This window comes from Thunnus thynnus, chromosome 10, assembly GCF_963924715.1.
Source record: "Thunnus thynnus chromosome 10, fThuThy2.1, whole genome shotgun sequence".
Classification (NCBI taxonomy): domain Eukaryota; kingdom Metazoa; phylum Chordata; class Actinopteri; order Scombriformes; family Scombridae; genus Thunnus; species Thunnus thynnus.
Window position 1 is genome coordinate 6,808,892 of NC_089526.1, and position 23,877 is coordinate 6,832,768.

General features: G+C 42.2%; 1 protein-coding gene across 2 annotated transcripts in view; it reads right to left on the minus strand.

The window, feature by feature from the left end:
- LOC137190924 (ubiquitin-conjugating enzyme E2 E2) overlaps positions 1 to 23,552 on the minus strand; it is a 28,890-nt gene extending 5,338 nt beyond the window's left edge. The window contains exons 1-4 of one of the 2 annotated variants that reach the window (XM_067600660.1): positions 23,329 to 23,552; positions 21,572 to 21,755; positions 20,011 to 20,061; positions 2,806 to 2,938 (exon numbers count right to left, since the gene is read on the minus strand). In XM_067600660.1, coding sequence (XP_067456761.1) covers positions 2,806 to 2,938; positions 20,011 to 20,061; positions 21,572 to 21,747 — 360 coding nt within the window. In that variant the 5' untranslated portion in view covers positions 21,748 to 21,755; positions 23,329 to 23,552. The remainder of the gene's footprint in view (positions 1 to 2,805; positions 2,939 to 20,010; positions 20,062 to 21,571; positions 21,756 to 23,328) is intronic. The other variant, XM_067600658.1, reaches the window with a different exon arrangement.
- Between the last annotated feature and the right edge of the window lie 325 nt (positions 23,553 to 23,877).

Below are 23,877 nucleotides of genomic sequence, written 5' to 3' on the forward strand. Positions count from 1 at the left end.
ACAAAGCAACAACAGTTTTGTTATCACCCCTGAATATTGGATTCATTTACCAAACACTTGAGTGTAAATTAATTCCTTTACTTGTCGCCGTAAACAGCCTCTCTCTCTCTCTCTCTCAGACATGTAGTCTGTCACGTTACCTGGCTTTGTGCTGAAACTGTGCTCTCCCTCAGATACCTTCTACAAGCAAACAACATCCTACCGGGCTGTTTACGTCGGCCGTCTCAGCTTGGATTGGAGCTGGACATCTGTTCGGTTCTGACACTTGACACCGCTGTTTGCCCTGCTGCTCCAATCACCCAACATCTGGCCCTCCTGACCCTGACCCCTCCAGAGGAAACCTCCTAATGAGCCTTGGCATTCCCAAAAAAAAAAAATCACACAGGGGCAGGACGTTATAAATAACCAGCCCCCTCCACCTCCACCTCCACCTCCACCTCCATCCTCAACCCCCCCTTTCCTCTGCATACACAGTAGTGCTCCTTCTCCTGGACGCCGCTCAGGAGCATGAAACGCATCCACCTGGCGAACTTGTCAGATCAAGCGAGAGAGAGAGAGAGAGGGCTCTTGTTTCCCCCCTTTTCTAGATTTTAAAAGTGAGATGGGGTTCTGGATCCAAAATTCCCAGAGTGCATTCAGCTACTGAGCTTCACTGGAGCATTTCTATAGTGAGGGAGTGTATGGCAGCTATGGGCTAAAGGGCTGGTGAATGTGTGTGTGTGTGTGTGTGTGTGAGCAAAAGGGGATGTGTGTGTGTGTGGGGGTGTGTGTGTGGGGGGGTTTGGCTGCAGATCACAGTGTGTCGGAGGGGTAGGAGGTATTGAAGGGGGCGGAAACACTCAAGCCCCTCTGGCTACAGAAAGCTGGGCCGGAGCCTGTGGATTTGTTTGAGTCTGCTGTCAAACACAGAGCTGGTAGTTACACAGGCACAAAGAACGAGAAGGAGGGAAGAGAAGAGAGAGAGCGAACAAGCATGGGCAGGGGTGTGCATAACAGAGAGAGAGAGAGAGAGAGAGAGAGAGAGAGAGAGAGAGAGAGAAAATGAAGGCCAAGTGAGAGGGTAATCGGGTGCACTGCAAACTAAAGGGAGATTGGCCCTGACAGTCTGCGAGTTCGGTAATGACATCCACTCGACATCCTTAAAAAGTACTCTGCAGACAACACTACATAAAACAAGAAAAGCAGTCCTTCAGAAGCTCGAGCGCTGAACAGGTCAGGATTTGACTAATTTGAGCTAAAATAACAATGAAAAAAAAAAAAGGTTGTAAAAGAAGCTGTCTCAAAAAGGCTGCAGTAACACCGGTGTGATGTATTGTGCTTCGCTGGCTCGATATCATGATTTCCTTCCACCGGTGTTTCATTTTTCCCCACATTACGCGCTGTGGAGATTCCCCAACCCCCCCCCCACGGACAGCCAGACCGGTACATCACCATGGAATATTTGCAACATGGCCGCGAGGAAACAATATGACCTGGCAAAAAAAAGAGCGGAATAATAATGACATAACTTGACTGGCTATTTTTTATGGTAATTACACTGAACTTGGCGCAAATCTGTCTGCTCTGCATTTTTTTCTCATCACTCCCCCCCCCCCCATCCTCCCACCCACCCCCCCACCACTACCCCAACAACCTAAAGTAGGTCATCAGTACGCGAGGTAACCAGCCTGTCATCACCAGCGTTCAGCAGTACATGAAATCTGCAAAGACACTACATGAGTGTTGCTGAGAGGCCTGTCTGCATTTTAATATTAAGTAAGTAGCCAAATAAATACAGTGAAGGTTTGTTTTTTGGGGGTTTTTTTGCAGGGGGGGGGGGCTGTGTTATGACTTGGTTGCTGTGAGCTGGAACTTAACCCATCACACACATACAACAACCGAGCTATGAGAAAAATCATACCCCACATATAATGTAAAGTCATGAAAGTCTGCTATCTTCTTCCTGTAGTTCCTCTCAGCTCATGAAGCATTTGAGCATCTTTCAGCTCTTTGTTTTCTGGCTCACAGCCTTACTGTTCTGGTTTACTCTCATCAGCATCGGGAAGATGTTTTCAGTGAAAAATCAGAGCCAGATTATCTTTCCTCAGGAGCTAAAAGGGGAGAGTGAATATTGGGCAGAAAATTCATGAAGTGGCCAGAAACGTGACTCCGAATGAACGCTAATGTTTCTCCTCATCAGCTGGATGTGTACATAAGAGGTGAATGTTTGCTAAAATGTTCTCCAAACCGAGTTAAAAGGTGATTCTAGGTCAGTGTTTGTGTTTACGGCTCATTCCTGCTGCCCACAAACGACCAAAATAATCAGTTATTGCAGGTTTATTTCAAATTAATCTTAGGTTTTATTATTTTTTAGGATTTTTTAAATGTATTTTATGTACATAAAGTACAAAGAAGCAACATGATTAACTTTCCTGCCACCAGACGCTCCAGACTTCTGAGATTTGTCTCTGCGCAGCGTTAAAAATGAAGACTTCCTGACAGCTCTGAAGTAATGACAGTCCACATGACCGTATGTAACTGCAAATTATTCTGCACAAAAAAATATAAAATATGAAGTGTCTGTGTGTCTATGGTGAAAAAAAAAAAAGTATGTGGTCATACTGTGTGTGTGTGTGTGTATATCACTACAGGCCAATTTTATTCCACGTGTACTTGATCTCTTAACTTTTCCAGATCGAGAAATCACCCAGACATATTCTCCACACTTTTCCAGACTTTCCAAAAACCCCTGTGTGGGAAGTCTACACTTATCCGGCTACTCAAAACATCCAAATATTTCCACAGTAACGTCTGCTGGCTGCTGACCTTGGGGGGTTTGAAGGGGTAGTCTGGCGTGAAGGCGATGTCCAGGAAGAAGACGCCTCCCTCGTACACGGAGCCCGGCGGTCCCAGGATGGTCGACCTCCACTCATAGATGTTGTCTCCCTTGGGGCCGGCGCTGGAAAATTGAAACAAAAAGATGTGTTAATATGTTAATCAGCGCGGTGCGTTGGAATCGACAGCCTGGTGTTCAGACTGCCAGCGGGGCTGACGGAGATTTGGAGGGGGGAGAGAGAGAGAGAGAGAAAGAGAGAGAGAGAGAGAGAGAGAGCAGCTGAGGCAGTAAATGCAAGCTTCTGACAAGTTAATGATGGAGATTTAGGGTTTGCTGCAGCCAGTTTTTTTTTTTTTTTTTTAAGAGGCTGTGCTATTTTTGTAAGACTTTAGATTATCTTTAAAATTGAGATTTTTTAGAAGATTAGATTACATGCTACTGGGAGTTGCTGACAAACTGACACACCGGTGAACCTGTGGAAGCATGTAAACGAACGTTAAGTGAAACCCGACGACTGAAAGAAATCCTTTTTACACGATGAAGAGAAGAGCTACTGTATAAAGCCGCTCCAAAATGACTTCATACTGGAGCCAGTCTCTATCATGAGATGAGTATTTATGCTGAGTGGAGGCTGAAGGTCACATCTGTTGTATAGGCCAGTAATTAATGTCATTTCCATATTAAGGGGCTCCCTCCCCTCCCCCCCCTCACTGTTGTTTGTGGTAAGACCCTGAGCTGGCGCCGCACCAGGAAGAGACCGGTACAAGGTCCAGATCACAAAGCCCGGGGACAATGAACAATCCCTCTGATTTCATGTAATTACCAGGGACGGTGTTCGACGCCAACCCTCAGCTGCTGGCAGATGTGCTTACAAACCGCTCGACGCATGCTTTCTTTCCTCAAGGCTGTGATATCGCTTTTATTTAGACATAAACCAATAATCTGAGACAGAGATTTTCCTGAAAGTGACTGTGTAACAACCTCAAACAGCAAAAAAAAAAAAAAGCAGCATCTGGCTCCAGGCATGCCCTTGACAATAGATCATTCTCCATAAATAGAAATTAGACGTTAAGACATTTCCTTCCTCTTTCGGTGTCAACACATGCAAATTTCCACTAATCTACTTTGCCACTCTTTTCACACTGGCCCTCTTTAAAGCCTTCTTTAATTAGCCAATTATGATGACTTCTTCTCTGGGGAACACGCTGTCGATAAGAAATTTGCCAATCTGTTGTTTCAGGCACAAAGAAAATCTCGGATATTTTTGTTAAGAGAGAGAGAAAAAAAAAAGCAAATAACAAAAGCAAAGTATGAAGAGGGACTGTGCTGGATGTTGCATACTGTCCGTTTGTTTGTCCAGTAAATCTATATAAAAAAAACTTCCAGTGCTTGATGTATAAAAGGACACAACTGCCAGACAAGGTGTTAAAAAGCATGTTGACATTAAACACATTAGGGAGCTTTTGTTAAATTACAGAATACCGACAACACGAGTGTCTGTTTGTTTTGGCGGGTGAGACGCAACGATAGCCGCGTATGACTAGAAATCACATCAAATAACACCAACGCGCAGGTTTTGTTTCTATTCCAAACAAACTGTGTTGCATTTCGGGTTCGGACAAAAAAGCAATATCTGAGACAACTACAGGAAATGACCTCAAAACACAAGGATTTATAGGCAGACAGAGACAGATGTTGACATCTGATAGCCAGCAGTTACTTGTGCTGGAAAAGCCTGTCATAACAATATAAACTGAGGGCAAACCACAGTATGGACTGCTGCTTATTTCAGCTGTCTCTACATTCTTTCTGTGAGGAATATTTTTCATCAAACCTTGACTAAAATTGGGTTGAGTTTTGACATCAGATAACAGGTCAGACTAAAGCTCCGTCCGATAAACGACCTACTCGAAGGTCTGTCCCGAACTTCAGACATTCTCTGCTGATGAAGTCACGGGAGTTGTTTGATTAGTTAGACTTAATGTACAAAGCTGTCCAATCGTTTCTTCACTTGTGTGTTTTTTTTTTGTCTCTGCAGATGTGATCTGGTGCTTGTTAAAAGGATATTCTACATTTTTCTTTATTGTCAACAAATCCCATGAACAGATCAAACACTGAATTGATCCTGCTGATGAGTGATATATGTTATTCCTCTCTGTGCCATGTAGTCCAAAAACTATTAAAAAACACACTTCAGTGAGCAGCAGAGTCGCTCAGGGTGTTTCCTTCATTATGATGAACATGGACAGTGTACTTTATTTGGAGTCGATCCCACATACACCATCCTGCTGTTGAGAATACGCTCCGGAGAACCGATTCTGTAGCTGAAAAAAAAAAAATGCACTATTTACTCCCTTTTGAGTAACATTTGCTAATGTGCCATCTGTTGTAGGAAATCACTTAGACTTTCTAAAAAAAAAATGTAAATATATATCCAGGACTATGTTTCCAGTATAAACCTGCGGGCTCGGGGCTGAGAGCAGCAGACAGAGTAGTGAAGTCAGGAAGTATTGTGATTATTCAACTAATTGCTGCAGCTCTACATCAAAGCATTGATGCATTAACATGACCATTCTTCATGTAACACTAATAACATATTCTGCATGCAGAAGACCATAAAAAAAGAGATTTATTAAGATTCCTTAGTCCACCGAGACTCCAACAGTTGATTAACCAATTTCCTCTGAGAGGGCTGCTTTACTGGAGAGTCTTTGTGGCTTTTGAAGTCCTGTTTGGCTTTTAAATAAGCAGTTTGGACCTGACTGATACATTTAGAGCCGCAGCAATGAATCAATTAGTTGATCTGCGACTATTTTGAGAATCGATTAATCTTTGAAATGACTGTTTAAGCAAAAAAATGCCAAACATTTGCTGTCAAGTGTGAGAATTCAGAGCTTTTTTCTGGTCTTACGTTAATGTGAATTGAATATTTTGGGATTTTGGACTGTATGATCAGACAAAAGTAGACATTTGAAGATGTCAGCTTGTAATTTTTCATTGTTTTCTGATATTTTATAGACCACACAATCACTTGATCAACAGATAGATACTTCAGATTCTTTCAGATGCTCTCCAAACATTACTCTCTATATTTCTTCTAACCTTTCTACTCGGCTTATTTTCCCTCGCTGCGGGCAATCTTCCCTCTGTGAAACTTACGCTCACATTTCTGAGCTACACACACACACACACACACACACACACCTCAAGGTAACACTTTCATTAACGCTACACTTTTAACAAAAGCTTCACTGACACCACGGTGAAAGAAAGAGAGAGAGAGAGAGAGAGAGAGAGAGAGAGCTGGCTATTCCATTTCCAAACATCCCCGATAGAAGCAGATGCTCACTTCCTTTTGAGGCTGATGAGTCTGTAGTGGCGATAATAACTTCGACATGATGGAAAGATAGAGATGAGCGGGCATGGCAGAGGTCCTCGCTCGGCGGCGAGATTGCTGTAGGGGGATCTGACAACCGCACAAGGACTGTGGATAAAGGCTAAGTCAATAGCTGAATGTGCATGCCACCGCTGGCTGTTGCTTGGAGACCTCCTCCTCCTCCTCCTCCCCACACCCCCACCCCCCCCGCCGGCTCGGGGCGTTCATGTGGTGCTTTGTTGCAGCTGGTTGTGAGCCAGCTCATTCAGGATCTGACAGTCTCTCACACCCGCCATTAGTTTTTTTTTGGGAGAGGTGAGCGGCGGTGCGGTGCGGCGGGGGGTCGTGACGAGCTCCAGCCGAAGCGCGTCGGTCGGCGGTTTTTGTATCATCAGCTCATCTTTGCGTGGAGATCCGATTCACCATGCGTTAATTAATGCGCCGTTAATGTCAGCAGTTAAGTGGCTTATGATTCCTTGACCCGGGTTAATGGCTGTGCTGAATGTTATGCTCCGCAGCTGACTATTCAATTCACAGTCGTTAGTGGCTCATCCAGACTATCGCTATGACGATTAGTCGATTAAACCATCAGTCTATCCAAAGAAGATGAATCAGCAACTATATTAATATTACATTAATTGTTGTAGGGATTCTTCAAGCAAAAATACCAAACATCTGCTGGTTAAATGTGAGGATTTTCTGCTTTTATGTCATTTATAGAGCTGCCACCATTTGTCAATTAATCATTTGGAGTCACTGAGTCTCTGATTCCAGCTCCTCAGATGTGAGTTATTAGTCTTCTATGATAGTAAACTGAATATGTTTGGGTTGTGGACTGCTGGTTGGGACAAAAGAAGACTTTTCAGGACGTCATCTTGGGTTTTGGGAAAGTGATTTTGAATTTTTCACCATTTTCTGACATTTTTTAGACCAAACAACTAATCGATTAATCAAGAAAATAACCTACCTACAATATCTTTGGGTTTTGGACTGTTACTCAGATAAAACGAGCTATGTGAAGACTTCACTTTGGTATCAGCAGGTTAATTGATGATGAAAATAATCTTAAACCTTAATCCTGTCATTCTATAAATTTCAATTCTGCAAGTGCAACTTCAAACCTTACTTTTAGAGCTGCATCAATTGGTCGATCAACAAAGTCATTTTCAAGTAAAATAGCTAAGTTTCTCTTGTTCCAGCTTCTTAAATGTGAATATTGTTTGGTTTCTTTGATGGTAAACTGAATATCTTTGGGTTGTGGACTCTTTGCTGGGACAAAACAAGACATTTTGACTTTCATCTTAAGCTTTGTGAAACAGTGATCTGCATTTTTCACCATTTTATTGACCAAACAACTAATATGAATATGAAATGATAATGAAAACAACCGTTAGTCGCAGCCCTACTTATGTCCTCATACGACAAGGCTCTGTCTTTTCAGGCATGACTGCTTAACAAAAATCGAATGTGAAGTAATTTGCAGCGTTAAGAAGAACAAACAAAAACAAAAAAATCTAACACTCAGCTCTGAATCAGAGAGTCAGATAAATATTACGTGTCACTTCTGTCTTTCTTTCTCTCTCCGGGGGGAAAAAAAAAAACAATCTTCTCTCCGAGCAGACGGATCTGCTCTGCACACAAATAACATGACGTTAACCAGTGTAACGGTGCTGCTTATGGGCTTTGTTGCAGGCTGCAATAATAACCCCTGTGTAAGTAACACTACATCTGCAGTGCACTGTCAGCCAAATGCCTTGATTCAGTGAATATTTGGGTCATTTGTTTCAAGGGTCTGGGATACATTAGTGTGCGGGTGTCTGTGAGAATCCTGCCACTGCCCTGTCCTCCGAGATTACGCTCATGTAGGAACCCACTTTGACAGCTGGGCTGCTTCCTCCGCCACACACAGCACTAAAATAGTGTTTAACCACAGATTCACACTGCTCTCTTTCTTCCTTAAATCTTTTTTTTCTTTTTTTAATAGACACAACAGTTCAAGCTTTATACTAAAAATGTGGCATCGACAGCGATCCTTCAGCACGGTTCGGTCGTAAAAAAGTAGTGCCTGTGAAGGAGCACGTAATTTCATCTCACACGGACCTTGTTCGCCGCTTCGCTCCGACAAAAGGCTCATCATAGCAGACAAGGCTGAGAAAGACTGGACACTTTCATAAAAAAAATAAAATAAAAAAAAGAGCCCTGGAGACTCCTCTGAGACAGTTTCTCCGTCAGAATACGAGGATTATGAAAACAGTTTCTTGGTGGAATATAAAGGGAACACTGTACCACAGGCCTACTTCGTCATTTTTACCTTTCGTCCTCCCTCCGTTCCTTAAAAAACTATCCAAGCTGTGCCCCATAATCACAGACAGCAGTAATAATTTCCATATAAATCGAATGACCTTTCATTCCCACGATACAGTGCAGAGTATGTGAGACCAGGGCCTTTTTGCACATTTAATCATCCACCTTGCCTTATTTCATAGACATGGTGGGCGGGAGGGGTGATCTGCAGATTGGTGCCAATGCCAAAAGATAACCTTTATCTTGCGGCATGAGAGCCAAGGGCTAATCTCTGCAAAAAAATCAGCTAACCTATCTTGCAGTTATTGCCACCCAGAGCCAATTCCCACAGACATCAAGGCTCAGGTTAAGTTGATGAAAGAGATGGAGTCGTGAGATAGGTCTGTGCCGCTCACTCACTCGCTCGCTCGCTCAGTCAGTCAGACGACGACGAAAAAGGGGGAAGCGGTGTCACTGTAGGGCGAAATAATTTATCCTCATCATATTTACACAGGAGAGAGTAAACACTTTTTTTTATCAGTTTCTTTGTTAAAACGTTAAACTATTTCTTAGATACACAGAACGTTTCATTTCAGGATACTCCGGAGTAATAACACAACAGACAAAACTTAAAAAACACTGTGAGCAACCACTATTAAAAGGAATGCAAGAGTCGAAAAAACCGCAGTTTTCAGGGAAAAAAGAGAGCGAGAACAAAACAGTCTTGTGTGCTTAAAATGACTGTGTTTGAGCAACAGAGTCTTTATAGAAAAAGATCATTTTAGACACACGACACACAGTCGCCTGTCCACCGTGGATGAAACGGCTCCACAGAGTACGCTGCTGGTGAGGCTTCAAAGACCAGTACTAACCGGACCGTCCTAAACACTGACACATTCATAGAAGCCTTTATCGTCATCATTACAAAATATTCAGGAATGTTCATTTCTAATCGCTACTTGTTATGATGTAAGTTATATAAAAGCTGGCCTTATAACTCATGTAAGAAGTTCTCCTTGTGTTGTGAAATTTCTGCCCTTATAAAAAAAAAAAAAAAGGCAACCGCACAGTAAAAATGCTGTAAAATTTTTTTTGTTCTTCCACCTCTTTTCTCAGAAAACTATCCAGAAACTTTCACACCCTTTTAAAAAAGAAAAAATGTTTTTTTCCACCTCTCACATCCGATACAGATAATGATTTCACAAAAACACAAGGATGTTTGGGTGAGTTTAGTTCCACTGACGATCTATCTTCAAAAGATGGCTGTAATGAATGTCTCCGATTGTTAGAAGTGTATTCAGTCATATTATAAAAACATACTGAGCTCATGGATGGACGGTGTGTGCTGCAGAAGTGATGTGAAAACCTCAAGCTGACCACAGCTGGCGTGATCTATGAAAGGAGAAACTAGCACCTTGCAAGTCTGAAGGTGGGGGGGAGGAGGGGGTGGCGAGGTGTTTGATAATCAAAAAGATTAGGTTACATTTAAAAAAGATCAGAGAGGTGGAATTTCACTTGAATATAACATAAAAAAAAAGGTCAGAAAACCAAACAAAACACGCTATCATATTCATCAAACACGCTGCTGTGCACGGCGGAAAACACTTAACCGATACCGCCGAGCACAAAAAAGCAGCGTGCTCGTAAAAAAAAGCAGCCTTTCACACTGCCAGCTGTTTACGGTAGCAGGTAAATAGCCGTCTGAGCCAAAAAAACTGCACCGAGGGCCTGATTAATAAAACAGGAAAGTAAACCAGTAATTGAATGTGAATCAGTATGTTTTAAAGCCTGCGAATACCGCCGTTGCCAAATAAAGCCATTATCTGCATTATTTGCCATTCCGGTTCATTCCCCATGGGCACTTTTTTTTTTTTCCTTCCCCCCCCTAATGGCACCGTCATTCAGTTAAGATCTTCTTTTCCATCGGTGTGGCTGCTGCGGTTATCAGGAAGAGGAACTTTAATGAAGCAATCTTCTTTCCCCCGGACCGTGAAAGAGCCCCAAGACCAATTACTGCGCAGCTCAACAGCTGAGGTGACACCTCCTTCCTCTGTTCTCTTGTCTTTATTGTCTCAAATGACATGGTTTGTTTTTTAATCAAGCCTTTTATTGTTCATCTGTACAATGAAAACTGCAATTACTGACCGGACGGTTTATCTAGCAAACAAGGGAAATGGTTGAGTAGGTGGATGCGTGCTTTCCAAGTCGAAGGGAATAACACATTTTTATTCCCACAGGAAAGCAGCCTAGCATGCTGGGCTCAATCAGTCTAAACAGCAGTCAGTATTAAACTGAGGAAGTATACTTAAAAAAAAAAAGAGAGAGGTTTGAAGAAGTGGCCTTTCACTCTGGAGGTTTGTCCTCACTGTGGGTTTAGAGTTAACAAAGCTGTAAGTAAAGCAGGGGATCTGTTTATTATCCTCAGCCCTCCTTTCTAATTCAGCAAGATGCTTCTGAGGTACAACAGAGATTTTTGGTGTGGTAAGCATTTTTTTTTCTTCCCCCCCCTTCTTCTTCTTCTTCTTCTTCTCCGCATCTGAGCTGCTGCATGCAGCCAGCATCTGATGCAGAGCAAATGTTTGCCTCTGGCTAAAAATGAATAATGCAGAGCATATATAGCATTACCATAATACACAGGCTTTGCATAAAGGAAACAGCACAACATCATGATGAGTCATAAAAATATCACTTAGCCAACAAAGCACTGCTGTGTACCCGGGGTGAAGGATGTCACAACAACTATAATAATAATAATAATAATTTTTTTAAAAAAAAGCTTTAGTTCAATAATGAAGATCTCATGACCCTCAAACCAGGGTTGCACAATTTGACAGGAAAAAAAAAAATATTTGAGGAATGAATTGTTCAAGATCTGAATCACGATTGATGTGCAACTTTTTTTTTTCTTTTTACAGCATAAAAGTTAAAAAAACAACATGTGTGTCTGCTGGGGGGTAATTATAAACATTTGCTTTGCTTGAATAAAAAAAAAAGTAGGTTTTCAGGCCAGAGGATTCATAAGAAAAAAAAAACAACCTAAAAAACAGATTTGCCACTGAGACAAAACTGCAGCTTCTTGCAATTTATGAACTAAATTAGTCAAGACTATGACGTTAATATTTCTAATTTCACAGCCCTGAACCACAGTCTATTCAGCCCATAATTGGAGACAGTCTCTTCAGCTTCCTTGCTCCCACCACAAAAAAAAAAAACCTCTCTGGGCAGCCGTTTGGCCTTATGGCTGAGGAAATGGGACTTTTTAAACCGAAAGGTCAGCGATCAGAACAAAACTGAGCTGCCAGATCCGCTGTGGAGCCTGATACTCTATTGGTCTATTCCCTTGTCACCGTATTAAGCTCGGAGAGGTTTGCAGGTACAGAAATGTCATGTGATTTTTTTTTTTTTTAAAAGCTCAACAAATCAGCACAGAGAAAAGGGGGGGGGAACTCCTTCGGGATGTTATTCACTTCACAATTTCTAATAGAACATTAAGTGTGTTAACATTTCATCCCCCAGACCGCAAATATGTCATTAAGACACTTCAAAATCTTCTTGGCAGGAGCTTTGATTTGTGACTTCAGAGGGAAATCCGTTCAGTTTTGATCCCAGTCGCGGCAGTAATGGGATCTCAGAGCGATTGTTTACTTGTGAGTTACTGTATTTGTTCGCTTGCCAAAAAAAAAAAAAAAAAAAAAAAGGGGGAATCTTCTGTTTGCTTTCGTGTCAGCCTCAGATTACCGTTTAGGCATTCTCAATGACCTAAACTGCTTCTGTGAAAAGTTGGGCGTAATGGCAACACTCCACCGCTAAATGTCCACACGCTGTGCTTCATGCTCGGTTTCCCCGCGAACCCATTAATAACATTCTGGACAAATGTTTGCCAGAAAACTACCTCACGAAATGAGAACATTGAGAATTCAATGACACACATGAATCAAGACGGGCTGTGTTCACTGTCAAACAAGTGCCGCAGTGGAAAACATTAAGGATAAATTAAACTCAGGGCCGATGTCAGAGAGAGAGAGAGAGAGAGAGAGAGAGAGCATATGTTACTTTCGTTTCTATAGGAGTGAATTTATTTCTTTTTTCCACTCAAAACTTTGTGTGAGGAGAAAATATGATGAAGGCAGATTGGTTTGCTCAAGAAGAAAATGAGTTTTAGCAGATGTTTCATAGGTGCACATGAAGACTGGTGGCCCTAACAAATCAGCAGAAGCCAGTCTGGCACGCTCCATCTGCATGCTGTAACATCCTTCTGCTCTTGTACCAAGCTTCATACATCATCTTTGTCTATTTTTCCAGACAACATTTTTTTTTTCCTCCCCTCCTCTGTCTTGTGGTCCTTTCTAAAGCGCTTTTTTTTTTATATTTATCTAAGATATAATACAATACATGTTAGCAAATTGAAGCAGATTTAATGTCTTTTCCATCGCTGCAAATGAAGGAAACAACCGGACCCGTCGTTCACTCCTTCCATGCTCAGTTTTATGGCGGTGATCTTGCTTGACTTGAGTGTGACTTGTGAAACTGAGTCACTACTGAATGTTGAAATTTAAATGCAACTGAAGTCGTGGCGTCGAAATATTTTTGACTTTTCGATCCATCTGTTTTAATTTATGTGGTTTGTGTTTTTTCAAAGTAGTGAAGCAATTTCAAAAACTTGATTTTTAAAGTGTTTCTCAGGGTTCAACAAACACAGGAAATTCCAATATTAAAAAAAAATCTTTGTTTACCTTTGTTACTGGAATAGGATTGGTTAAATTCAGACACCAAAAATTCAAGACCAACAACTCAAACTTCAACGTTCGAGCTACTGAGGCCGAGCGACGGAGCCAAAAAATGTTTTTATTTCCAGCTTCATTGTGAGGATTTACTCCCTTTTCTGTTTTATATCGTCGTAAACTAAATATCTTTGTGTTTCAGACTGTTTGTCAGATGGAAATTAGGTAATCAGTTGCTTTTAAAAATGATTACAGCCTGTGTTTCTTTCCATATATGTGACAACTCAACAGAAAAAATGTGACTAAATTCTATAAAATCTTGTTTCCAGTTAGTATTTGCCTCCTCGGTCTTTATTTCACAAGCATTTCATTAACTTTAAAAGGTCCATTTTGCCCCCCAAAACCCCCCTGCCTTGTGCCTGTGTAAATATTTGATATGCTTTCACACAAACATCACTGAGAAGACTTTTTATTTATTCATCATTGTGAAGAAAGCGATTCTGATTCAGAGGAGCTACCTCGATGAAGGTTCCCACATTTTGCAGTCGACGGACGAGACCTTCGCTAAAAAAGGTCAAGAACATGCCAGTGTCAGACACAGATGGGTGAATATGATTCATCAATATTTATAAAAAAAGGTAGTGATTACGGAACAAGACATCGATTAGGGACGATTCATCCAAGGTCAAGTGTAGCAGTCATCTAAAAAGCATTTCACTTGTTTTTCTGGCTTCAAATTGACATCACATCTCAAATATCCTACTCATGATCATTTATTGAAGTTGTCATGCACAATATGTTGATCAGCCTCCAACACCCTGGAGCTCACCGCCCCCCCCCCCCACCCCTTCTCCTTTCCTCCAGTCCTCGTCCCTCCGCTCTCTCATGAATATTGATAACCCTTCCTGCTGTGCTTAATGGTAACGCTGTGAAAAATGATGCTGGGTGTGTCACTCGCACATAATCCCCCAGGGGCCATGGCACAAAACTAATACGCAGCCCTCACAGACATGAAGATGATCCCATCAGCCAGAAGAGAATTAGCGGTCAGAAGCTACAATAAAAAGACAGCCTCGTTTCTTGGTGAGCCTCTATGATGATGATGATGATGATGATGATGATGATGGAGATACATATTCATGTCAAGGCTTTGAGCCAAGCAAACATGACTGACCAGCTGTGAGACTCGTGAAAAGGACTGTTCCCCTTGCAGCTTGTGTGATGTCATCAGGGAGTGACAGCTCTGTTTTTGGGCATCTTTTGGGCATTACATCACACCAGTAACATTCAGGGACAAAAGGGAGGTTGTTTGTTCCAGCGGCCAGACATGTAATACAGCTGCACCCACAAAAAAAAAAAAGAGGAGTGACATTCGAGGTGGTCAGTCTCCACGTGATGAAGCGGTGTGCATGAAGTGAGAGTGATACTCCAGATGTTTGGAGAGTGATGTCTGTCTTTTTTAGCCTTTCCGAACCCAAAAACACAACAACAAAACTGTAATGAACGGATTGAACTCTAGTTTAATCATGTTAGCATGTCTATTTAACTAACTTACTGCCTTAAAATGTAAGATATCTCACATTTATCCTCATCATACATGTAACTATCTCTACACTGCAATAGGACTGCAACTAAAGGTTATTTCTATCATTAATTAATCTGCCAATTATTCTCTTCATCAATCGATTAACCTTTGTCTATAAAATGCCAGAAAATTGTAAAAAATGCCCGTTATGATTTCTTAGAGCCCATGGTGACATCTTCAAATGTCTTGTTTTGTCTGATCAACAGTCCTAAAGCCAAAGAAACTAAGTTTACTATGATGTATGACGCAGAAAAGTTTCAAATTATCACCTTTAAAGAAGCTGCAACCAGCAAATGTTTGATATTTTTGCTTAATAAATGACTAAAATGATTATGATCATCTCATCTAGTTGTTTAGTCTTCTAGATGGATCATTAAAAGCTGAGGAGGTCGACTTTTTGCCTTGGGACAAGCAGCTTTAGTCTTTTTAGTAGAATATCATCCATGTGGCCATCAAACCACTAAGGGGGGGTTTTTTTTTTCCGGGGCAGATTCGGGTTGCGCCCGACGCAGATAAGACCCACAGTGAGGTTAAACCCGTGGGAGGACGTTCTGTGGTAAACTGAAAAAAGCTTATTTCAGCTAATCAAGAGCGGTGGTGAGTTTGTGTCCGTCGGGAAAAGGGAGGTTCTGTTTGCTTATGGCTTCAGAGACCTCGGCGCTGATTTAAAGATTGTGTACACATGGTGGAATACTTTGAGTTATCGCTTATTAATCCTCAAACTACCACCACTAAAGTACTCTCTCTATGTACTGCATTTTCACTTTATCTTATCTTATGTTTAGTAGTATTATCAAGGGGGTTTTATTTGCCGTTTTATGTACATTTACATGTTTCTATGTTCATTTTACGTCCTTTTTTTTGATGTGAAGCATTTGCTGCATGTAATTTGATAAATCCAATAGTGACAGTTGTCATTTCAGCCAAAAAACGACTGAAAGTCAAGCGGTTAGAAAAGAGAAGCTGCTTTGTCTACTTCTGTCTGAAATCAAGGACTCACTGTTGTAAAAGTGACTAAAGAAGTGTGAGCGGTAAATCTGCCGCCGTTATCATTGTAAACCATTATGTAGCAACAGTTTAAGTGCTCTCAGTTAGTCATTTTCAAAGCACTACGGGAGCTATTCAGTGATTAACTTTTGTAAATTACTTTTTTTTGCTCCATCAACTCTCCCTCGCCCTTATCTGCTTCCACTTCAGTTAGTGAGTTTCTTATATTTCCAAGAGTGACTTCTGACTACCTGACAGACAAGAGGAGGATGAACTTGTTACTCAAAAACGCTCAAAAGACTTAAGGCTGCGTTGCATTTAATCTGTTTAAGCTTCCTCCAGCAGAAACTGGTATCATTGCCTCGTCTACAATGGGTTTTTCTGCTGTGAACGTCAGCGGCTTTTGATAAAAAAATGCCTTTGCTCTTTGGATTTGGATGGTTTGCCTCTAAAAGCCTGATGTTTACTACCATGTTTCAGACAGCTGAACATTGTTCTGTTATCGCTCCGATGTAGCTGTAATGAAAAGTATACGTTCGGGCATCGGTGTGAGTAGAAACACATTAAAAACAGCACAGCGGTCCAGAAAACACAAGGTGAATCACCGCCGTCGACAATGTCAACATCGGCGGATCGACGCGGCGAGGAAGGAATAGCAACAACTCGCTCACAGCCGCCGCCGCACCGCGTCCTACGAATGCAGCTGAAACAATAAGACTCAGCTGTGATGCAAATGCAGGAGATAAAAGTGACAGGTAAGGAAATATAAACCGAGGGAGCGAGAAAGGAGTATTTTTTTTTTATGACGGGAGAATATCGGAGCAGGTGGGAGGAGGAGGAGGATGATGAGGGAGAGACGGGGTGTGAATCTAGTGGGAAAGTGAAATAGAGCAAAATGATTCTTTCACATAGTGTTTCAACGACCTTGGAGGCACATAATATTTGATCTACTTCACCTAAAGCTCAAACTTATGATGTCAGGAAGATTTGAAAATGAATCAGCGACTGTTCTGATGATTGATTTGTCATTTAAGTGATTTCTTTCAAGCAAAATAAAAGCACTCATTTGTTCCAGCTTCTCAAATGTGATGATTTTCTGCTTTTCTGTGTATTATATAACCATAAACTTAATATCTCAACAGCTTTGGCTTTAGGGAAACTGTAATGCAGAGCTGCTGTGTTTAGTCGATTGCCAACTATTTTGATAATCAATTAATGGCTTTGAGTCTTTTTCTTTTAAGAAAAAATATTAAATTCTCTGGTTCCAGCATCTTAAATGTGAATATTTTCTGGTTTGGGGTTTTTTTTGGGGAAGATTTACAAGAAAAATATTAGCAAAAAAAGCACCTAGGTGGATTTTCTAGATATTAGACAACAGTTTCAATTCACAACCGTCTTTCGATTCACAACTGATGATTGAATTTTGTGGTTTCGACAACCTCAGTCACCAAATATACTGTCAGCGGACACTTACGGATGATAACAATAAGAACTTGAATCTTTAAGGCTTTGAGGGTTTAATAATAGAAAACAAGCCTGTCATGTTTCCTCTTGTGTATCTGACTTTTATTCCCAGTTAGATCATTGTAATATTTGTGCAACTTGTAGACAGGGAAAACACTACTTCCTTTCAAATGCTGCTTCATTTGCATCAATAAGTGTAAAAAAGCACAAGCTGCCTGTACGATATACTAGACATGTATGACAGTGAGAATAATTGCTGTGTCAAATCCTCTCGGGCTTCAACATGTTCTTGTTCGTTTGATGCATGACAACTGCCGAGGTGACGGGCGAGCTGTCACAATGCTGAGAGTGAGATAAAGCTCGGAGACTAATTCAAATACTTGCTTGCATTTCTCCGAGTGGTGACACAGCACCGAGAGTGTGACAGTTTTCTTCACACAGCAATGGAAATTGATTTTTTTTACAAAAAAAAAACAACTTAAGCATTAATATAACAGACTCTTTATAGTGACAAAAAGCTAGAAAACATTATGATTTATCAACACAGACAGGTTATTGTAACATCAAATGCAGCTGCAGGTTAACACAGTAACTGTAGATGGATGTTAGAAGAGGTGGTGTGGGTGTTTTTTTTGTTTGTTTGTATGTTTTTAAGATAATTTTTAGCACTTTTTCCATTATTGGACAGTGCAACAACAGTCCCCGGCTGCACTCAACCAGGGATGTTGCTGTTATGTGGCATGTAACCGTTCAGCTACCGGGGCTCTCCTGGAGTGGGTGTTTTATTAGAGTTATCAAGTGGACACCTCTTGCCACAGATGTTTCACTGAATTACATCCGCAACACTTCCAAGGTGGTAAATTCTGGCTCTCAGCACTCATCTGTGCACATCTACACTAGAAAAAGACAAGAAGCAGGGCTCTCCATTTTGCAGAGAGAGAGAGAGAGGGAGAGAGAGACGCAGCGCGATACCTTCCACGGCCCCCCGAAGGCGATACTGTCGAGATCGTAGGTGATAAGAAGGAGACTGCGGATTTTAAACTACATAACCAGGACGGCGATCCTCTCTGACCAAGCGGCGAGGGGAGTCTGAGGGGGGGCTCCTCAGCCGACGGACGGATGAGACCACGTACACGTCAGCTTGGCCCTCCAGCGTAGCGTTTGTTGAATGTACCCAAGTGAATCTCTTTAACACAACTCTCTGTCTGCCTCCTGAAGGGGGGCCAACAGTCTGTGACTCCATTTGTCGCGGGGGAAGAATGAAATGAATAACCTTTCAGGCTAACCTGGCTGGCAGCGGGGGAGCGTGTGGCATACAAATGATGACACTAGCTCCGCCGTGTGCACTCATTCATGCGAGAATGTAAATGGTGTGCTGTGATCGTTTGCATGAGAAATTTAGTTTTTGATGCAGCTGACCCCCCCCCCTCCCCTCCCTCTCCTCGCGCCCCCCCCCCCCCTTCCTTTTACCTCATTGTTAACAGAGGGCTAATCTATTTGGGTGCATCACAGAAAACACATTATTAGATTTTGGTATCATTTTTGAGTGTACAGAGAGGGAACACACACAGAAAAAGGATTATCTTGAAGAAGCTTAATTGTTTCCCAGGCAACTAGTTCCCCCCACTAAGACGATGACTGTGAAATTTCCGCTAGCGATTATTTTACTTTCAAATGACTTACTCGTGTCCTCAAGCTAAATCCTTCATGTGAGCCAACCTAGTTTTTTTTTTTTTTTTTTTTTTTTTTGGCGAGGGGGAGTTTGAAATAGATTAGAGTCCTCGAGGAAAAACAACATCTCTTCTAGCCTCCGGTTCAATAACAAAACTGAGCTGTGAGCTGGAATGAAAAGGTTAGCTCAATGTTTATCGTTAATGATGGTGGGGTTCTGATGATACCCAGCAGGGGTGATTAATTCATGCAATAAACAAGGCTGTCTAGGGTGTAGTAATTCCAAATCGCCAGATGAGTCATACAAAGCTGTTTTCCTTAATCATTTTAAGCAGGTGCCTATGAACAAATACAGCCAATCCGAAACGGTCAGAAAACATCTCCCACAAGTGTTCCCTGATCCTGTCAAGACGGACTTGTGGAGGATTTTCTGTCTTAATTGTGCTGATTCAGAGATTAATTATGGCGGCGTATTAAACAGAGGCACAATTAATGGCAGTGTCACTTTGTGTTATTAAACTTAATAAAAAAGCTGGCTCCTGCGCTGCATCCCAAAAGGCATGCCTTTTGTCACGTCAGGAGAGACTGATGCACATGTGGTCCGCCACTCGCTCGCGACCATATCTCTTCCTCAAAGGGCTGAGAGCCGCGGCAGCAGCACACAATAACCATTGTCTGTGGTAAATCCCCAGCAGAGCGAGAGGAGGGGAGGGGGGGGGGGACCGTACGAGAATCAAAACAGGTTTTAAAGTCACACTACCGCTCGTTTTTTTCCACCAATTCAGTGCAACCGTAATAATGTGATCTAAAGGGGGGCTGCGTTTTCAACAGAGATTGTGGCGTGCGTTATGCAGCAGCAGCAGCAGCAGCGGCGGCGGCGGCGGCGACAATGCCAGAACGGGACCATCTCAAATACAAAACACAAACAATGGCATTATGGGAAAGGAGACAAAAGCGGGTGCATTACAGCGCGGCCTTTCCTTTATAGTAACAAGCTGCCTTGAAAGCAGCACATTTCTGCCATCTACATCCATTAGAGCTTCAGCATCTGTACATACAGGCTTATGAATCATTAGGGAAATCCCTTGAAAAGATAACATCTTCTTACCTGCAGTTCGGAGGTGGGTCTAGTGTTATTTCTGCGAGCTCTTTTTGAATCCTGGAAGAGAAAATTTGTATTTGTTAGATCTATTTTTGGGGGGGGTGTCAAAGATGAAATCTGCAGTAACAGTCATTTCTCTAGTACATGAACTCTGTGTTTCAAACTCGTGAATGTTGCTTTCAGTCATTTCTTCAACCACGTGGAGCCGCAGCGCACGTTAACACAACATCTAATGACATATCTCTCCAGAACATCTCATATAATCCAAATATTACCATGAGAGTTGTAAACGGTTGTCATGACGTTTGCCGTCCATACGGAAAAGGCCGGGAGAAGTTTTTGATCTCAGCTTTAACATAAAACGCTCATGTTCGTGTTTCTATGCTGCGTTATCTGTCGTCATTTGTCTGAGTTGCATAAACACAATTTGAAAAAAAAAAAAAAAAAAAAAAAAGGAACATCAAGCATGAAGATAAACACGACCGCTTTGAGAATTTACAACAGATAACTGTGCCAAATAAAGATTCATAATGTGAAGAGCACTTGAGTGCAAACGCAGCTGCTTAACACGCGTCAATATAAATACACCGCTCTCCTTTTTGTGATAATCAAATAATCGTTTTAAGTCATTTTTCAAACACATTTGCTGCTTCGACGCTTTAAAATGTGAGATTTTGCAGCTTTTCTTGGTGATAAACTGCTGTAAATGTGATTATTTGGGGGGTTTTGGACAGTTGATTGGACAAGATAAGATGTGATGGTGTGATTTTGTGCCCTAAGATACTGTGATGAGTGTTTTCCACTGTTTTGATCAAATGATTAATCGAGAAAATACCCTGCAGATGAATCTATAATGAACGAAAAGGAGCATCAAGCATGAGGATAAACGTGTCTGCTTTGAGAATTTACAAAAGGATAACCGTACAAAAATGATGATTCATACCGCGAAGGGCAACTGAGTGCAAACGCAGCTGCTAAACTCATGTTAATATAAACAGCACTTCAGACAACAGTGAAACCTCTCCATGTTACAGGCTCTCGTTGTGCTGAAGGCCACTCGTAGAGACTGCCGCTTTCAAGTAAAAAGCATAGACATACAAAAAAGGGAGATGTTCATAACATCAGTTGCTGTTATAAAAAGACTCGGCAGCGGCTGCAGCCAACCCTTTTGCTCAACTGGTTGCATAATTCTGTCATCGCTGGTCTTTTTTGGGAACAAGTGCTAAGACTGGTGGAGGTAAGTGTTGGTGGTGGTGGTGGTGGTGTTTGGCGGTGCAGGAGAGGAAGGAGTGCTGCAGAGCATGAGGCTGGAATGGGAATATCTCTTTCAAAATGACAGTAATGACACTCCAGTGCCGAGCTGTGTGAGTTACCTCCTTTCTGTGGGATTAGTGTCGCACTGAATAGCATGCATGTTTGAAATGACAATGCATGTGGGACTATAGTCTTTTTATATAACTTCACACCCCCAGGGCACAAAAGGGAGAGGCCTTTAGTTTAACAAACAACCCCTGTGTAAATGCCGCTCTCCAGAGCCAGATTCAAGCTTCTTTTTTTTTTTTTTTACCTCTTGGCACTAGTTGAAAGTTTAGCAGCAGTTTTACTCGAGATCTTGGTCTCCTTCTTTTTAGGCTGTGCTTGCTCTCGTTCCTGTTCAGGTGGTACCGATTCCCTTTGTTCAATATCTGAGCTTCCCCCGCTGGTGCTGGGGCTGTCGTCCGGTCTCTGCACTTCGCTGGACATCGTGGGCCCTGAAAAAAGTGGACGGCAAGTAATGTCACACCATCCCCGCAAGCGTGGGCAAAGCAAGTTTCCACTTGGTAGGACAATAAAGATGCTATATAATGTCAAAATTGCTTGTCTGTGCCTTTTCTCAGCAAAATGGGCAGATTTCAAAAGGGAAGCCACAGTAAGGAGGGTTTAATTCAATCAATCTACAGCTGGATGTGGCTGAGGGTTAAAACAGGGCAGGGATGTGCAGATTGAAAGCTGTTGAAAGGACATTTCAAGAAGACTAAATCAATGTGGATTAAAGATGTACAGAGCCGTTATATAGGTCTATATATTTAATTGTTTGGAAGACTTTATATGGCCTAGATTTATAAAAACAGACCCTTATGCTGCCCTCTGTCATCGCTTCCCTCCTTTCTTTAAACAAATATTGGATAATACTGTGATTTGGGGTCAATGTAAAGACAAAAAAAAGACTCAATAGATTAATAAAACGGCTCTTAAGATCCCTGCAGGGTGATTTAGCATAAAAGTAATATACATCTCATCAGTGACAGATCAGAAGAGACACTTGAAAATGAGGAGACCATCCGTGAAAACGAGCATTGCCCCGGTTTTGTTGGAACAATTCAATCCCCCCCCCCTCCTCCTCCTCCCTCTCTTATGTAGACGACAAAGACAAAGCTAAAATGGACATGTTATACAATAAATATTACATAAAAGTAAACTGATAGATAGAAGCTATTTGATAAGTAGTTAAATCAAAGACGACGAGGTGAAGTGGCGGAAAGCTCGCCTTTCCCGGGGGGGCGTTTCATGGTAATGATAGGGGCATCAACGGCTGAAATGTACCCGGTTCAATAGACGTTAAGAGATGCCAGGATCGATACGTAGATATTATAGCCCCCCCACTCACAAAAAAATAACAACAGAGACAAGTTAAGACGTCTATGTGTTGTCAGACATCACTTAATTGCTTTGTCAAACCGGGTAGGTCAACATAAGTGCGGATAAAAACACACAATAGGGGTCGACTGGGGGACTGAAACCGAGCCGTCCTACAAAAGCGATCATAAACATTATTGGGAGCTAGCTAACGTTACAAGGCCGGAAAAGTAGGGTGCGTTACAATACCGCTGAGGGGCATTTAAAAACAGAAAAAAAACAAAAACAAAACAGGGACAAGCAGAACAGGCCTCGGTGTTGTAAACTAAATGAAAAGACGCAGAGAAGAAGGCGTTTCTGCCGGACTCCTCCGAAACAGCCGACGGCGGTGGCTGATGGAGGGCGGTCAGCGGCAGGGCCAGGAGGGGAGCAACGGGGGCAAAAAAAAAAAAAAAAAAATGTGCGGATCCGTCGTCCGTTTCTGGAGTGTCCACATTGTGCGTTGAAGAGCAGTGACCCAGCCTCGGCACAAAGGGAGGCTCGTCCCACACATCCACCACCACCTCCTCCTCCTCCTCCTCCTTCTCCTCCTCCTGTTCTCTCTCTCTCTCTCTCTCTCTATTTTCCTCCACCTCCTCCTCCTCCTCCTCCTCCCCCCCTCCTCCTTCTTCACTGGAAAACGACACTTTTCACGGGACATTTACTTACTTTTCGCCTATCTACGAGCGGCGGCTGAACGCGTGTGTCGGTATTACCTGGCGGCTGGCCGTCGATGCTGCAATTCCGCGTCGTAATCCCAAGGTACCGAAGAAATTATATCCTCACACGGCCGTCTGCTCGCTCCCGTGTCCTTGCTATTTAACTGGAGGTAGCAGCAGCAGAAAAGCGATTACAGAAAACTGAGGCTGCCCCGGACCGCCTCCACACGCGCGCTCCCGACCTGCGCGCACTGCTGGTGCACGAGGGCTGCATTGGTTGAGAGAAGTAGCCTTGCGCGAGGAGGCCCTGGATAGACTTAATGAATCAATTAAAAACAATGAAAATGAAAAGACAACATTGTCGGTCCTGTCATAAGTAAATTGACATTTCATATAAAATGTCTACATCACTTCTTTCTTTTTTTTTCTTCTCCCCCTGTGTGAATGCAGGAGTGTAGCTGGAAATGATGGGTCCCATATGTGCAGGAAATGTTGGCCCCCTGCATTTCTGCACTTCCCTTGTTGCATATGGGCATTACATGTCCACCATGACGCACTC